General features: G+C 43.9%; 2 protein-coding genes across 2 annotated transcripts in view; one reads left to right on the forward strand and one right to left on the reverse strand.

The window, feature by feature from the left end:
- Positions 1-242: 242 nt before the first annotated feature.
- On the forward strand, positions 243-7995 carry lpar2a (lysophosphatidic acid receptor 2a). The gene is made up of 4 exons (XM_056287806.1): positions 243-374; positions 1396-2148; positions 2821-3086; positions 3905-7995. Exons 2-4 carry the CDS (start codon positions 1398-1400, stop codon positions 4001-4003), a joined length of 1116 nt encoding a protein of 371 aa, XP_056143781.1. The 5' UTR covers positions 243-374; positions 1396-1397; the 3' UTR covers positions 4004-7995.
- A 66-nt stretch (positions 7996-8061) lies between these two features.
- pbx4 (pre-B-cell leukemia transcription factor 4) overlaps positions 8062-17845 on the reverse strand; it is a 31453-nt gene continuing 21669 nt past the window's right edge. The window contains exons 3-8 of the mRNA XM_056287869.1: positions 14765-15009; positions 13462-13652; positions 12997-13132; positions 12487-12643; positions 9162-9248; positions 8062-8611 (exon numbers count right to left, since the gene is read on the reverse strand). Of these exons, the coding sequence (XP_056143844.1) occupies positions 9205-9248; positions 12487-12643; positions 12997-13132; positions 13462-13652; positions 14765-15009 (773 nt within the window). The 3' untranslated portion in view covers positions 8062-8611; positions 9162-9204. The remainder of the gene's footprint in view (positions 8612-9161; positions 9249-12486; positions 12644-12996; positions 13133-13461; positions 13653-14764; positions 15010-17845) is intronic.

Raw genomic sequence — 17845 nt, forward strand, 5'->3', positions numbered from 1 at the left:
GATCAACAAAAAATATATTCGATGGAAAATGGTCGGGAGTAGTGTGAAATGAGCTCGTTTCGTAGTAAATGGGACAGCATATCCAAAAAACACCCGTTTCGGGCTTATTTGTGTAACAATCTTTTTTCTTCTTTTTCTTTTTTTTTGTAAATGCCTCACAGGTGAAGCTCCGCCCACCCGAGCCAAGGAGGTTTTCAAATCTGACAAGGCTCGCTCAGATAGGTGTGGATGATGAATCAGACCGGAGAGTCCAGGGACGTGCGACGGGCGCACTACACGTCGCGTAGTTGAAGGCTGCATGGCGTCTTATCAAATGGCGGAGTCCTGCGTTTTAAATTAGATTCGCCTGGATGGACAGCACCTACACGTCTGCGGTAAGTGAAAAGAGCGTTTCAAGGCTAGTGACCACATCCTCTCTGCGTTTGATTTAGTCCGTGTGTGTGTGAGTGTGGGGTTGATTGGGGGTCCGCTTTACAACACCGGGGAGTTGTCCATAGTCCCTCTTTCGTGGTGTCACAAAGCCAAAGTGAAGGTCTCTTCAGGAGGATCCTTGTCAACCTCCCTGAGCGCGCTGCAACTTGTTACAACAGCGCAGAATGTGATATCTCCCCCCCCCCCGATGCTATCGTTCATGCTAATCTTATTCCTCAAGAATGTAGGAAGCGCTCGCCGAAATGTCATTTACTCGTTATCTCGTTTAATTCCGCGAAAAGTTCATCCACCTTTTATCAACCGCAAATCCCTCCGATGTCCAACTTTTAAAGGGGGTAACTGGGCAAAAAAGGTAACTGACTGCAGTTTGGACAGTTGCATTCAAACACTGTTTTCATTCAAATAAAATGTGCAGTGTTGGGGATTCAAAGGAGTTGAATCAAGTGCAACTGGACTTGGTATACCAAGTCCTGGACCTGGAATACCAAGTCCTGGACCTGGATGAACGAGAACATTCACATACATGTTGGGGATTATTCTTAGCAGCTAATCAAACAGTTTCCACCATTAACGAAACTGAAGCAATGCAAAGGTTTTGTTGGGAGCTCTTTGCTCGGTGTAATGGGGGATCCAGCTTACCTTGCTCCTACTACATCCCTGCTTATCCTGCAGTCAGTCTGATGCTTTCAGAATAGCAGCACCTTTGGATAACAATCTAATAAAAGCTAAAGAATTAGATTATTATAATCATTTAATAATATAGTTAAGTGAATTTGTGTAGACGTTAAACTTCCTACTGGCATTTGTTGAGGCTGGGCTTGCATCAAATGATTTGTTGATTTGCACTGGACTGTGCAGGATATTAACTTCCATATTCCTTTCAGCATATTTGCAGACCATATTTCTGCCCAATGGCCTCCATTTGATTTTTTTCAAATGTTTTTGTTTGCTTTGTTTTAATAGATATGTCAATGGAGAATAATGTGTGGAATGCCTGTGACTACAGTCACAACGTCACTTTCTTCTACAAACTGGTGGGTAAGAAAATTAATGAAAACTGGACATCCCGTGATTTACTGGTGATCGGCCTAGGCCTGACGGTGTGCCTCATCGTAGTCCTGGCCAACCTATTGGTGATGGCAGCCATCTTCATAAACCGGCGCTTCCATTTCCCCATCTACTATCTCCTGGGCAACATGGCTGCAGCCGACCTGTTTGCCGGTATGGCCTACACCAATCTGATTCTGAACACGGGTCCCTGGACCAGCAGGCTGACCAAGGAGCAGTGGTATATCCGTGGGGCTCTGATTGACATCAGCCTCACAGCTTCTGTGGCCAACCTGCTGGCTGTGGCCGTGGAGCGCCACCAGACCATCCTCACCATGCAGTTGCACAGCACGATGAGCAAGCGGCGTGTGGTGCTGCTCATTGTCTGCATCTGGGCCGTGGGCATCGTCATGGGACTGGTGCCTTCCATGTTCTGGAACTGTGAGTGTGACTTGGAAGACTGTTCCACCATTGCTCCCCTCTACAGCAGACGTTTCCTTATCTTCTGGGCGGTTCTCAATCTGCTCACCTTCCTCATCATGGTGGCCATATACACCCGGATCTTCGTCTACGTGAGGCGCCAGAGCCATCGCACTTCTCAGCACACCGCAGAAATGTGGCGCAGCCAGACAGTTGTCAACCTGATGAAAACCATCCTCTTGGTACTGGGTGAGAAACGGCTGGCAGTTTGTGTAAAAGCTTTTCAAGCTTTGCATTATGTAATGCGAAGCATCACATTAGATTTATTTACCATTCACTTATCTGGTTAATAGAGTCAATTAGTGACATTCTGTTTGCAAAACAATCATCTACACACTGCTCGCATTGAACTTGTCACATATGTTAACTGCATCTTGGCATACGAGGCAGGCTGTGTCAGAACAGTGGCTAACCACAGACACCCACATGTGTTAAACGGGTTTTTCAGCTCTGACCTGGTTTGTTTGTCAAACCATACAGGGGAAGAATTTTTTTACAGAATTTCAAAATAGGTTGCAGACATGGATTTCATCTTAGTGTCACACTTAACAATAACATATTTCCCTTCATAGATATTGTGCCCCCCCGACACTTCTGTTTTTGCGAACAGTTTCCTCATGGCTTGGGGTAATGGTCCAAACTTACTCCCACGCAGTTACACCTGAAAGAAGCAAGCTATAAAATTGCAGTAAGCAATAAAATAAGCAATCAAGGTGCAAAGGGCAATTGTTAAAACTGCTTTACGAACTGCTGGAATAAATTGACGTCTTTCCATTTATTTTATTTTTCTTGGACCTGAGTTGACGGTTGACTGCTTTTGATTATTTTTCCATGTACATCTCCTTTGTCCCATCTCTACAGGGGCCTTCGTAATCTGCTGGACTCCAGGCCTCATGACCCTCTTATTGGAAGGGGTGTTGGGGAAAGACAGCCACGCCCACGTCTATGAGAAATACTGCTTGGTGATAGCTGAGTGCAACTCCTTGGTTAATCCCATTATTTATTCCCTGCGGGACCAGGAGATGCAGATGACTTTTAAATGGATCCTGTGCTGCTTGTGGAGGAGACCAGCCGGCACCCAGCGAAGGGCGTCCTCTCCTGGCCAGTTTGACTTACCACAGCTAGAGGTACCGTCCATCACATTAGGACAGTGGTTCTCAGCTCCGGTCATGCGGACCACCAGTGCTGCTGGCTTTGTATTGTGCTAGGTATTCTGACTGTATAATCAGGTTGTTTTAAGGCTGGTGGAACAGGTGAATGAGATTAACTGCCTGACGTAATAGAAAACCAGCAGCAGGACTGCCGGGGGTCCCAAAGGCCGCAGTTGAGGACCGCATTAGAACAAAGCGCCAAAAGGAGGCAACATTTATTTATACTGAATTCATGCAGAGCTGTTTGTTCTGAAGGCTGAAACATTGAGACTTGTTTCAGCTGAAACAAGATTAAGCTAAACCCTGTTTACTTCCTGAAGAGTCTGTTTGGTTTGCTGAGTGCAGGTTATTGACTCTACTCCTCCTCCTGAGCATGAGTCACTCAGGTCTCTTGGTTAGAGCGACACGCTCACTGATTTCTTGGTAAAGGAGACAGGAGACATGCAGTTTCTCGGTGCCAAGCACTGGCAGGAACCAGGACATTCCTTGATTCTTCTTTCACCTCGTAACTACAGGATCCCACGATCAGACCACCACCGCCCATACACGAGAACACACACGCACTCATATTCCACACCAGTGTGGTTAGTTTTCAAGGGAAAAGAGAAACGTAAACAAACATAACTGCAGTTTAGCTCAGTTTGAATAAGCAAGACTGTAGGATTCGTTGACAAAATCCATCTTCCTGAGTCATGATCACCTTGTTTTGCTCCTCCTTGAATGTCAAACCCTACTTTGGCTCTTTTTAGCTGTGCTGCCTCAGAGATCAAACTTGTACTTCTTTATGCTTACAGGAGAATATTGTCTGCATCCGAAACTCGGAAGGGGCGGCTGTCTATATGCTGCGGCATGTGAATGACAAGCCAGAAAGTTGGACAATCCCAGAGCTCTGATATCCCCCACAGGCTTATGATAAGCAACTCATGACTCTCACCATCCAAGCAGGGCAGAAAATTCCACTTGTATTATACGGTTTGTTTTCACAGATGATTATTTGTACCAAATGGTTTTTTGTTTTTTTGCTTCTCTGCCGGATTTTGCCCAAAATTGTTCAAACTACCTCTCTGCCATGTTTGTATTTGTAATTGAAACCCAAATCCATAAAGATGTATATATTGGAAGAAAAAAAAAGTTCATCACACTGGCTATGTGCAGTCAATTTCAACAAGGTCTCTGCAAGGTCATATCTTATGATGTGGTTCTCCTTCCCACCCGCAGTCAAGAATCTGATTTAAGCATCAGTTGGTGCAATCTTTTTATTACATTTGAATATCACAAGAGCATTTGTGACAAATTATAAAAACGTAACACTCCTAAAAACAGAAAATGACATACTGGGAAAAACAAAAAAGGAAAAAAAAAAAAAAAAAAACCCCACACTAAATCATTTTATTAGTTTTCTAGTAAGAACACTACAATTTGTCATATTCTTCCATTTGTTTTTTTTTTTTTTTTCTTACTCTTTCTAGAACAATTCTAAAGTTGAGGTATAAAAAGGAAGTCGTACAGACTGACGAGTCTGAAAACAGCGGGGATTATATACAAGAGAGATGGAAAGACAGAGGTAGAGAGAGGGGTAAATACGAGGGGAAAGCCAAGAAAAGGGTCGAAATACAAATATAATAAAACAAAGTCATCCGGTAGGTTTAAAGAGCTGGTTTGGTGCAGTGGAAGTCATCGGTTACATGTAGGATAAAAAGCTCGGCTGCTAAAATCCTCTTCCTTACTACGGCCTACGCTTCAGAAATGCATGACGGGTGAAAGTTGGAGCAACTTGGAAAAAGTTGTCAGTTATGCAAACGAACCTCGTTGGTATTCAGAAACTGTTTTGTACTGCAAATACTCAAGTCATTGCACAATCAAAAGAAGACAGATTTAATTTTAGGGTGGGGTCCATTATGTATTATTACAAAAGTAAAAGAACTACAGCCCTATTAAAATTGCCATGTTCATGGACAGACACTCCTCTGTCCGGCTGTGTGTACAGACGGAGTACCAGGGAGCTTTCCCCACAGGAAGCCACAGTGATGTTTGGTTCCTTCCAAAGACAACAACTGTGTCTCTACACTGAGTCGACGCGGGGGGATACCTATTGCATTTGACCCTTCAAAACGCTGTCGCACACACTTTATTCACAAACACAGTCTTGGAATTTCCTTTCCGAGTTACCGGAATAAGTTGCACACAAACCGTTATACATTTAGAGCACAACGAAACAGGCGAACGGGGCTTCGAACACTCATTTCGAGCAACTTCGAAACTAATACGTGGAAAATTATGAGCTGGAAAAAAAAGAAAAAAAAACCTCAGTGGAGATAATGGACTTATTCAGTCCGTTATGTGCAATGTGACCTAGAGAGCCTCTATTAATAACGGTCCTTCCACAGCACCAAACGTCTTTATACCTGCAGACCCTTCATTGCAGCCTAGTTACATGAAACAAAAATCATAATATTTGAAAATGATAGCAATATCAGAGCAAACGCGACCCCGATACACAATAAAGGCCAAACAAAACGCGGCATCTCACCCGAAAAACAAAAAACATCCAAAAAGGTTTATAAAAGATGAAAGAAAATCAAAATACTGAAACATTCCACAAACTGTACAGTGACATCCATTACAACTGGTAGAAAAAAAAAAGGGGGGGGATAATTTGGTGCGATGATAACATTAATTGTAAGATACAGCCGTATGAAACGTGATAACGGTAAACAAGTAGTCAAATCTGGGATATTACACACCGGGGTTTAAAGCGCAAGGTTTTGCTCCGTCACGTTGAGATTTAGACAAAATCTTGATTTACATTTCAGTCTTCATAAGGCTTTATCTTACGATCAGAATGCTTTCTTTATTCACAGAATTCTCCATGTATAAAATGGTTCAGAGGATGGAAATAAAAAAAATAAAAAAATCATGTGTCTTTGACAAAGCTAAGTTTCACTACACCTGGGGCTGCCTTTTTGGTAACAGAGGAGAGAGAAGCCCTTGCTACTGGCAACATCAACGAACAAAAACGATGTTATATTTTACTAATAACGGTTAAAGGATGGGGGGGGGGTGTCAGTATACTTGCTGCAGAAACATAAGGATCAAAAAACTGAACCACAGCCACAGATTGTGTGTATACAACCGTGTGTGTGTGTCTGCAGTGGCCTTGACCTGTGCGTTGCGCAACAATAGCATCAGATGCCAACAAACATAATGAACGGCTACAGCAAATGGAAGACGCTTCCCCACAAAGGCAACACAACCAGTCGCGTAACACGGTTGGACCAGTCGCAGCCGACCGTGCCCGAGGGACCGGTGTGTGAAGAATCTGACTAGTTTGGCGAGCAGGCCGGAGCAGACCGCAGAGGCGGAAGCCAAAGCGGCGCGTCTTTGGCCCTTCAAACGCGTCCGCTGGCCGGTGTGAACCGGTGAAGCGCACTTTCCACATCAAGTATACTGACTGACGCGTTAAGGGAGGGAACATGTCCATGTCTCCCGGTGAGACGGGCACTCCAAATCACAGGTGTGATGTAAATGGTCCTTAGTCCAGCCATGCTCCCACTATGCCCGAAATAATAACCGAAGGCCTACAATAAAAACAACACAAAGCGTGACGACACCACGTATAGAGACACAGCGTTGAAGAAAATTCCCCGCTTCTCCTTGAACCAAAAAAAAAAAAAGAAGAAGAAATCATTGCTGAGACATGTCACGTTCTTGATGGTTGTATTTTTTGGTTTTGGTACAAAAGAAGGTTTGTATAGCGCCACCTTGGGCCTGTGAGCTTAATGTTTCAAGTTAAGGAGGAGATCCCAGCCAAACTTCCATCTGGCTTCTCACTGGCCAGTAGGAAGTTTGGGAAATAAACCGAGACATCCAGGGAACACTGTACACGCGCCCACGCAGAAACACACACATCACACTGATGCATGATGCACTTAATCCTTTTTGGTCTGTTTTGATATCATTATACCCTTTTTTGTTTTTTTTATGTTAATAAAAGTGAAGCTAAAAATGCAAAGATTCAATGAAAAACAAGAGTATCACACCTAAAAATCCTACATGCATGGAAGACAGTCACGTTTCTAAGTTCATGTCATATTTCTCCCAACAACCAATCACTGCCTTGGGACTTTTCAACCCCCTTTTCTCCTCCGAACTTCACTTAGACGCTTTATTGGTCGATTTTTATTTGGTGGCTGGTGCATTCTTGGTGAAAAAGCATTAGAAAATAGGCTACAATCAAATTAACTATTTAACAGAACGCAAGAAGAAAAGTCTACAACGACCTCTACTACGCCCTCCATTGGTCAACAACAAGAAAGGCTGTTAGTCACAACCACGAAACCACAGAGGAGGGTCCTTTTCTCTCTTTGTTCTCAACCCTCCTCTATTGCTCTCCTCAGGCCTACTGTGTCTTGTCCTGTCGGGTCCAGATTGAGAACTGGATAGAAGAACAACGCTCATAACTGCTGTTTCCAGGTCTAGGGACCTGCTAAAAGGGTACCAGATTTTGTGCTTGACACATTGTAAAACTATCCTATGGAACAACATGGGAGAGAGGACTGTGTGTGTGTACTTTTGAGAGCAGCGTAAGCACATTTGTGCGTATCTGAGTTACTGACTTTTTTTTTTACTTCAAAAATCTCTCCCAAAGAAACAGAATTAGGAGCTATGCAGGGTGAGAGGATACAATGGTGTCTTTGTGTTAGTTGTCAGGGTGTGTGTTCACTGAGGAAACAGAAGTGGTGACAACTACTGGGGGAGTACTTTGGTACGAGCGAGGTGAGCAGAGCTCCCTGGTGAGCCATCATGGAGCTTGGCTCAGGCCGGTGACTGCTATCAAATGCCAAAGCCAGAGCTTCGTAAGCTATAGTCAATCGCACAGAGTTTTCCGGAGCGGAGGGCCTGGCCCACCTCCCACCCACCACCCCCACCCCCCCTTAGCGAGGAACAAGTGCAGAGGTTAACAGCACATGGACAGGCTGTGTGGAGTACCGGTCAAGTCAAGACGTGCATATACACAGATAATGTACAGACATCATGATCACCTACACAGCTGGGTCAGTGTTTTTCATTTAAGTCCTTAACAGAGTGAAGAGGGTTTTTCTTTTCTTTTCTAAATCAATTTCTGCATCAGTCAGTTCTATTCCTCTTTCCTCCTTGCAGTTACAAATCCTCCAGCTTTTCAACATTGCGTTGTGAGGGTGAAAGGCAAATTCCTCACAGCAACTGTCGAGTTGTCCGGTCCTGCATGGTGTGTTTAATGAGAGCTTGTTACAGCCTGGCATGGCTGAGTAGTCCAACAGTCCAGGGATGGGGACAGCCAGAGATTGGGGAGTGGGGGGGGTTGCATCAGACCAGTGGGTGCAGAAGTGATGGCAGAGGGGTGGTGGGGTGGTGGGAGAGGCGCCGTCTCAGTTGGAGGTGTCAGAATGGACGCTGCCAGGGGGTCCAGGTGGAGAAGTGACCATGGTGGGGTTGGCGGTGTCCTGCCAGCTGTTATTGGCCTACAAACCGCAGTAAGGAAAAAGAGGAGTGTATATAAAAATGGCATTCGAAACTTTCAGCTGTCGCTAAGCTTGGTGTTTAACAAAATTATGACTGCTAAGTGCACTTTGCTTTGTGGCCATTTGTTTTCCAAGGACTTTTTCCCATTTAGTTTTTTTACTTGGGAGTTCCAGGAGGAAACAAACTCATAACATGAAATTGTAATGGTATAACTGCCACTCAGCATGACTCAATACAGTTAATTTACGTAACTTTTGTTATGTCCAAGTTTCACAATGAGCAACACATCAAGTAAAATGTTTGGTTTGTAAAAATAAATAAGCAAACTTGCTTGCCAGATAAACCCATGTTGCTCCGATTGCCATCTCATAACTGTTGACCAACTTCTCTGGAAGTTGAACGTTAAAGAGAAGACTTGCGATGAGACAAATGTCTGTCGTCTATGTTGGAGTGCAGGAAATATAAGGCAGGCATCCTGACAAGCTCTGAGCTCTCTCAACAGCACCCATCGCCTCCTAATGAAAAAGACAGCTTTGAGCTGGTACTCACGTCCAGGTGGTGAGGGGTGTAGAGGCCGCTAGCGGACAGCTCCTCATAGCCGCCCGTCAGGTGTGTAGCACGGTGCAGGGTATCCACCTGTCACAGATGGCAAAGAAAACAACAGATCCCACAAACATCAACACCTTTAAATAACAAACTGTAACAGCACCACATGCAGTCTTCCATAACAGTGTACAAGCACAGGCCAAGCGAGCAGAGGAGCGACAGCTTCCACAAACCTCTGCTGTATCCATCAATGCCAATCTGCACCACCCGTGACTACTGCACCACTGGCGTACTCTCCTGTCTCTATTTTCACTCATTCTCTCTCAGGTCAATGCTGACGATGAATGTGACAGTTCAGCACTCACAGCTGAGACCTCTCCAGAACCGCTCCGGTTCTCATCTGGACTAGATTTGAAGGACTAAATTTGAAGCCAAACAAAAAAGGCCATGTAACTCAACAGGATTGCATTGCATCTGTTCTTGCAATCGGTCTCATTAATCTTTCCTCTGCTGATAACCACTGAAGTGCGAGGCCCTCAACAGCAGAGATCTGTGGATCCTGCCATCACAAGAAAACTGAACGGCTACAGTGTCAAAAAAACAACAACAAACCAAAACAAAACACAGGGGGGGCTTGGGGAGATTCTGACCTGGTCTGGGCAGGTGAGAGGGTGGACATAGGGAAGGACGGAATGGGGAGATGTCAGATGTCGGCGGCGGCAGAGGGGGGGTGCAAACGCATACAAGACTGTTGGTATAGGGTTGAAGTGGGGTCATCTGCCTTTTAGGGATATACTACGCAGGGTACACAAGGATCAGAAATCACAAGGTATTTGGGAGAGGGAGGGTCAAAGGTAATGCTAGGGCAGGTTCTAAGGTGAGGTAAAGGCCAGAGGGTGCTAGACTAGGGCTACGTGTCCAGGGGACGCAGGGTGGCTGGGCTTTGTAGAGGGTGTTTAGGTATTCTTGGCAGATGTCTTCAGTGCCTACCTGCGGTTGTAGAGAGGGAGTCATGCTGTGACCCTCCCCGTTGAGTGAGCGCAGGCCGAGGTAGGTGTCGCCTGTGTGAGACAAGCTGTATGAACCCCATGACCCTGCAGGCCATCCAAGCACCGGGGTGCCCCAGGGTCAAAGGTGACCAGTGGTCACTGTTCAGAAAAGCCAATGATCTCAAGACAGAGGATCCAAGTTGGCTAAACCAAGAACTTCATTAACAATAGGGGGACAAAGGAGTCTCACATCTTATAGAGACCTAACCGTCCCACACCAAACAAACCAGATTAAGGAAGGAAAAGAAATTCAAGAGCGTGTTGCACTGGAATGCCGAAAAATAGCCCAAACGAGAGTTATTGTATGGCTCATATTAAAAGCGCTACACTGGAGTCTTTCACACGCAGTTATCCATTACATACTACATCAAATCCTGAAATTCAAAGTCGGCAGATAATAGAAATAAACCACCTCAAAAGCATTTTTATGTCTGTTACATTTACGAGCTATAGAAGCATAAGCAAACACCTGACAGCCTGAAAAGACATGTTGGAGTCATTTAGGGGTCATTACTTTGTGGCAGGGCAACCCTCTTTGCTTTTATTTATTATGGAGTTGGCTTTTCTTTTTGGAAATGTTGAGACAGAAATTGAAACACAAACTTCAGATTCCAGGTAGTGTTCCTCCGTCATCAAGGGGGACAAGCGTAGTGGGGTGATGTGAAGGGTGGGGTTTGTAAAGAGGGGGGAAACAAACAGGAAACTCACCAATCATCACATGAGCTTCCTACAGCTCCAAATAACTGAATGGTCACCTACCTGTTCCTGTCTGCATCCTCAGCAAATGGAGGTTACTATATATGTGTGTGTGTGTGTGTGTGTGTGTGTGTGTGTGTGTGTGAACTGCAATTTGTAACATCCAGACAGTGAACAAGGTGACTCACATAGTGGCACATAAGGCAATGAAGATGATTGGGAAAAAAAAGCAGTTTAGAACAAACAAGCTGGCCGTTGAGTTGTCATCAGCCCTATCATTCTGGTAACTGTTAGGAACCAAGATCCACGCTACAATTAAGTGTTTTCAAACTACGCAAACGCCAAAAAAAAAAAAACAACAAAAAAAAAAAAGGCGTAGAAATGGACATTTCAAAATGCAAAAGTTGAGTGTAAAGCTCAACAGGGAGAAGCATAATCTTAAAGCTCCCCAGACTTGAGCTGTCTCGGAGCTAAAGGATTAGTCTGGTTGCAGCCAGGCTCACGGACAAAAGAGTCTGGCACCCTACTGAAACAATAACAACACAATTTCCATTTTGGTTCTGAATGAAGCAGCCTTTCCCCCCCCCCCCAAATGAACAGTTGTGCTTACAGCCCATTGACTTTTGTCCTCCAGTCAAATTGGACTGAGTAACAACTGTGGGTTTTTTTTATATATTAAAATTGATGGCCAACAACTTAATGAAAATGCTCAGGGTTTGGGAAGGGTAAAACTGGGTAACACTGATAAGCTTAAATTCTTCTTTGTAAGGCCAAGACTGTCAAGGGAGAACTAGCTGGCATGGCTATGCCCCCCAGCTGTCTGAAGAACATAAAAAGCCCACGGAGTGGAGGAAATTCTTATGTCTTATATGCATTTCTGCCATTTCGTTTGTTTCATGATATTCTGAAAAGATCTGGGGCGCCCGAGGGGGCACCGCTGCAAACCTTCAGAAACCAAGATGAGGTTCTGATGAGGTTTCTAAGCATCAGAACTTCAGCACTGGGGAACGTAAAAATTTTTGCGTAAAAGCCGATCAGATGTTGTGCAGACAAAATACAAATACAGAGGTGGACGATGGAAGTGCAGTGAGGCGAGGGAAACGTTGGTAAATTATGACAGCGGCATATCACTGCGTTTCTGTATCTATATTAATCAAAACAGACAGGACAGACAAACAAGTACTCCCTGGGGTAAATGAGCTTGGTTAAGCTGATATCACAGTTATAGCTAGCTACAGTAGTCGGTGAACCAGGGGCCAGCTGATGCTGCTTTGCTCAAATGATCAATGTTTACTTTTAGTTTGTATATTGAATTATTACTATATAACACTCTGCCTCACATTTCCGCCTGTGGCAGACTAGTGACCTGCAACAGTAATCCAACGACATGACCTAGAGAACAGACAGCTGCCCGAGAGGCTGTGCAGCAAGGTGCCACTTGGGGACATCTCAAGTGACCGTTTCAGCAGCATTCAGTGTGTATCAACTAAAGTGTGTGTTGTGGAACTGAGGCCTGTCACCGGGGGATGGGGAGTTTGGGGGGGGGGGGGTTGTAGACAGAAGACTGATGGAACATATGGTACCTGAGTTGGGCGTCGCCGGGGAGTTGGCCTGGCTAGCCTGCGCCGACACGCTGGCAGCGTCCACTGCTGTTTTAACTGCGTAGAGGTTTGCTTCCTCCTGGAACTTACCGATGTTCTTCTTGTAGCGTATTCTCTTGTTGCCGAACCAATTAGAGACCTTTGGGACAAGCAAATGTATATACTCTTATACGCACCATTTTCTCTACATTCATTTAGCTGCAATGTAATGCCGCGTATACATACACACATGCAGCTGAAAAATGACCGCCATATAAATAAAGAAACAATGAAAGGCCATCATCTGGCCTTTGTGCCAGACATCTGAATGGCATAAATGTCCATACAACCTAATACGACTATCTCAGTAAAAGACAGTGCAACATTTACTAAACAATTCCCCAATGCTGCTTCAACTACACAGATGTCAAAATTGTGTGCTCCCATTGTGCGTTATTCCGCTGAGTGGTATCTGGATGTATGCTAGTTAATGACAACAGCAACACAACTCACCTGAGAGACAGTGATCCCACACTTTTTGGCCAGCTCCTCTTTGGCCTCCTCACTGGGGTAAGGATTAGACAGGTGGGAGTAAAAGTACTCATTCAGCACTTCCGTTGCTTGCTTGTTGAAATTGCGCCTCTTACGTCTGAAAAGACCCACGCAAAATGGAATGACCAACAGCACAAAAAAACCATTTTGTCCCGTTTTTTTCTTCTTATTTTAAACACCCCCCCCCTCCTTTCTGGTATCTGCTCTGGTCTTTTACTATGCTGTGTCCTTTATCTCTGGAAAGACACTAAACAACTACAATTTACTACCACTACTTTTATGATTATTATCATCATCATCGTTATTAATAATCATGCCCATCTTGACGCGCTCAAATCTTTGGGTTCTGGGAGGAAACCAGTGTGGAAAAACCTCCTGGCATGCACACAAGCGTGGAAAAAGCCAGCCAGACACACACAGACCGACCTGGCGTCAAGGAAGCGGGAGCGCAGGATCATGACGGCCTCACAAGTGCTCTGTTTGAGCTGCATCTGAATGGAGCTGAACTTGCGGTGGATGATGGCCACCATGCGCTCGATCTCCTTGGGAGAGATGGGCCGTGTGCGTGACTGCTCTCTCAGCAGGTTCATTACGTGGTTGGTGAACTCACTGCATGCCTGGAGTGAAGAGGAAGAAAAGAGTGATGCCATTGCAAACAGGCTTTAAAAAAGAAGAAGAAAGATGTAGTCATTCATTCTCTACACTCCTTTGCTCCCTTTCCGGGGGGCTGGCTCAGGCCTATCACAGAAATTGGTCAAACACCCCAGACAGATTGCATGTTTATCACACACTTCCTTCACACCTATGTGCCACTTCAAGTCCCCAGTTCACCTACCGCAATCTGTCTTACTGCTAAATATGTTGTCACATTGCCAAGAATTTGACTTGGGGCATTTCTCATTGTAACCCTTACACATTACACAAATTTTGGGAAAATAATATAAAGATATCAGTAACAGAAATCAAAAGCAATATAAAAGAGAAGAAAGTAACATGATTATGTATAAAATGGACTTCTCTGAGTACTGAAATACTTGTTCTTTAAGTACGCAAACAAAATATAGTACAAGTAACGATGTTCTACAAAAATATAAATATCTATGTATTCAGGAGAAATACGACACATTTTAATTCATGAGGAAATATAAAATACTGGCTCTGCTGCTACTAACATGCATGTCTCCGGAAATCAGACCCAGCATCCTGTCCCCAAACTAAATGTAAATCTCCTTAAATGTCAATCATATTAAAGATTCCCCAAAACTTTTGTAGTTGCTCATTTTAATTACTACAGGTTGGTAGGGGGGTGATATGGTGCTTAAAATTTTGTCTTCACCGCAGAAGCCAAACACTGAAGAAGGCAGGTTGCAGCAAATCTCACAAAGAATCAAAGTGGTTGGGACTGACAAGCAGATACTGCAGACCCTGCCAAATGATGCAACCTCAATAACTAAAACTAAAATTCAAACCACGCTTTTTTGGTTTGATAGTGGGGAATGTAGACACAACCGCCCTGGTAATCTCTGAAATGGATCTGTGATTCTTGGATTGGTCAAACACCAATGTAATTGGCAGTATCAAAATGGATGTCAGTATGTTAAACAAAAAAATGCAGTCCTCAGGACTGTAGCTTTCATGTTAAATATATAATTTTATGGTATAACTGATTACAGCAAAATAGCTGATGTCACCATTTGTAGACATAAAGTGCCAAGCGTTTAGCTCCAACCTGCTCGTATTTCTCTAGCTCAGAGTGGTATATCTGGCGGATCTGAGCCAGCTTGGCCCTGTAGTCAGAGTGCTCGATGCTGCCGTCGTTGGGTGAGCCTCCTGCTGCAGCTGCAGCTGCAGCGGCCGCGGCCGATCCCCCGCCCTTCTCCGGTCCTGACACACCCTCTGCTAGTAGCATGTTGTCCAGACGCATGATTTGTGGGTCTGGTGGGTCCTCCTCCTGCACACCACGGATACTCAACACTGGATAGGGGCAAAAGTGGATAACAGCAAAGGTGTCAGGCAAAGACAAACTAGAGCGGGGATCTAAATTACACGTCACTATAAATAGATATCTTGCTATATATAGCTAATACTGATGATTTTTTTTAAACAATTCCCTCATTTCCAACCATTTATTTTTTCTGCACATGTATTATGTTAGATTCTGCCACTCTTAAGTCATTGGAATTACGAGTTAGTAGTCTCCATCTCAGACACAGCTTTGATCACTACAGTGGAGCTTTATGTTTTTGCTTGGAACTGATCCATGTCTAAGTCTTTGGGTCAAGTGAATCCAGTCTTAGACCATTTTCACATCTTTTTTCTCTCCTTCTCTAATTTAATTCACAAAATACCTTAAGTGCATCCCCCATTCATGTGTTCTCAACTGTAGTTGCTCTCCAACGCCATGCATGTGAATCCACAATGTACAGTAATCTCCCAAATGCATTAACACCTCCCTCCCCCAGTTTTCTCTCCAAATCCTCAAGTAGGGAACTTGGTTCAAAAGTTTGAAACCAGCTCAGAAAAACTACAGACCACAGATATTTGTGCTGCGTTAAAGGAGGCTTCAAATGCTGTGCGTTCTACGGGTGCATGTGAGGACACTTTGCAACGCTTAAACTCAAAGGAGAAGTGCGGTGCTGTCAAAACTCAGGAGAGATTCTCCCCTGAGTCATTCTTTTGGGAGCCCGTCTGAATCGCCAATGAGCCTGTAGCACCTGTACCGCACCAGCAGAGGGCGGTGTGGCCCCTCAGTGGCGGGCCGCCAGGGTGGAGGGCATATGAGGCATGGGACTGGTAATGGGAGTGCATGTGCTGTCACTATGAGCCCCACTGGCCATAAGTATAGCTATCAGTCGCTCCACTCCACCACTGTATTAAAGCAGGACCTCTGTCAGCCTGCAGCCATTCTCTCATCTCTCTCTTTCTTCCTCTCCCACACACAGACACTCCCCTGCACAGAAACCACCATCCTGCTGCCAACTTCCCAGTGCAGAAAAAGCCTAGTTTCTGCGAGCCGTAGTGTGTTAAAAACATTTTTTAACTATTATATTTCAGAAGGTAATAAAAAAAGCATTGCGTCGATGGTCAATGGTTTGAAAACATAGCAATGCGGAGGTTTAAATGGGCATGCACACAGTAAATAAACTGAAACGCCACATACCTAATACAGGGCCATTACCTCAATGGCCAATATCAACCAACTTGGGCATCTTTATTTTTTTTAAAAAAAAACATGTTTTACCATCATGCATCTTAACAAGCTTCTCTTTCTTAGCGGTAACTTGAAACAGGAAATATTGCATGTGTCGCGTGACAGTTGCTGGATTTGTTATGTGTATGACAAGGGCTTCATTAACATTGTGTAGTTGCATGTGCAAGTACAGTTAGTTTTACACCAACTGTTACTGCTATGATTTGCAATATTGGTTATTGGACTGTTAATGTGGTCATGTAAGGGCGTTATGTAAAACTACCTTTAGGAGCTACCAAAATGCAAAAAATAAAATAAAATAAATGTTTGAGAAAAGTGTTCTTCAAAACAAGGAGTGCAAAAGCAGGACAGGATTCTGAGTGATACGAACACTGTCAATATGGAAGCCAAGATTAATCTGAATGGAAACAGGGTTGGTGTTAGGCGCTTGTCCACCGGGTGGATTATGCTAGTTAGTCAAAGCTTATTGTCAGAGGTAAGGGGGGGTGTCACCGACACACCAAACCGCTCATTTAAAAGCTTTTGCTGTTCGCACAACATTCAAATCTGTTGAGTCTTTAAAGCTGCTGGCGAGCGGTTTGTCAGGAAAGAAACCCTCACGGTGAGTAACGTGACAGCCGCGCAGAAGGTGCAGATTACCAAGTGCTTCCTGCACTGCAAATTTCACCCAAGGGATGGAAACGAGAGGGAAAAATTACAGCTTAGCTCAGTTTACAGCTGAACTGAACCCAAATCCAGAAACTGCTTTTTAATGATTTCAAACTAGGCCAAAGCGATGTGATAAACGGGTCTGCATCACCATCTCACAACTATATAGTACCATATAAAATAACTATATAGTACCATATAACTAACTATATAGTACCATATACATAACTATATAGTAACATATGACTATATAGTACCATATAAAATAACTATATAGTACCATATAACTAACTATATAGTACCATATAAATAACTATGTAGTACCATATAACTATATAGTACCATATAAATAACTATATAGTAACATATGACTAGTGCCATATAACTATATAGTAACATACAACTATAGTACCATATAACTAACTATATAGTACCATATAACTAACTATATAGTACCATATAAATAACTTTATAGTAACATATAACTAACTATATTGTACCATATAAATAACTATATAGTTACTTATATGGTACTATAACATATAACTAACTATATAGTAGCCATACAGCAAATCTATTGTAAACTTCAAACTTATCCCCCTTTTGCCCCCCCTTCTTCTTCTTTCCTCTCTTACTTTTTTTTGTGGCCTGTTTCTTTCCCTCCACTTCGAACCTTCTTTCTCTCTCTTTCTCTGTAAGGCACATTCCTATTCTGTTGCTCCCCCTTCGCTGGGCTCAGGAATGCAGCAGACCCAGCCGACTGAACTAATGACCCCGATTGGCCCATCCCTCTCCCTCCTCTTTCTTTCTCTCCCTTTAATCACTCACAAAAAACCCCGTTTACCACTAAGGCAGAGCGCTGATAATCCGACACTCGTTTCAAGCCGTCCGGACATGGACCGTTTTTGTTCTGTACCTGTTGAGCGAGGGCAGTTAGCCGAGTAGTTTGTC

The sequence above is a fragment of the Lampris incognitus genome, chromosome 10 (genome assembly GCF_029633865.1).
Source record: "Lampris incognitus isolate fLamInc1 chromosome 10, fLamInc1.hap2, whole genome shotgun sequence".
NCBI lineage: Eukaryota > Metazoa > Chordata > Actinopteri > Lampriformes > Lampridae > Lampris > Lampris incognitus.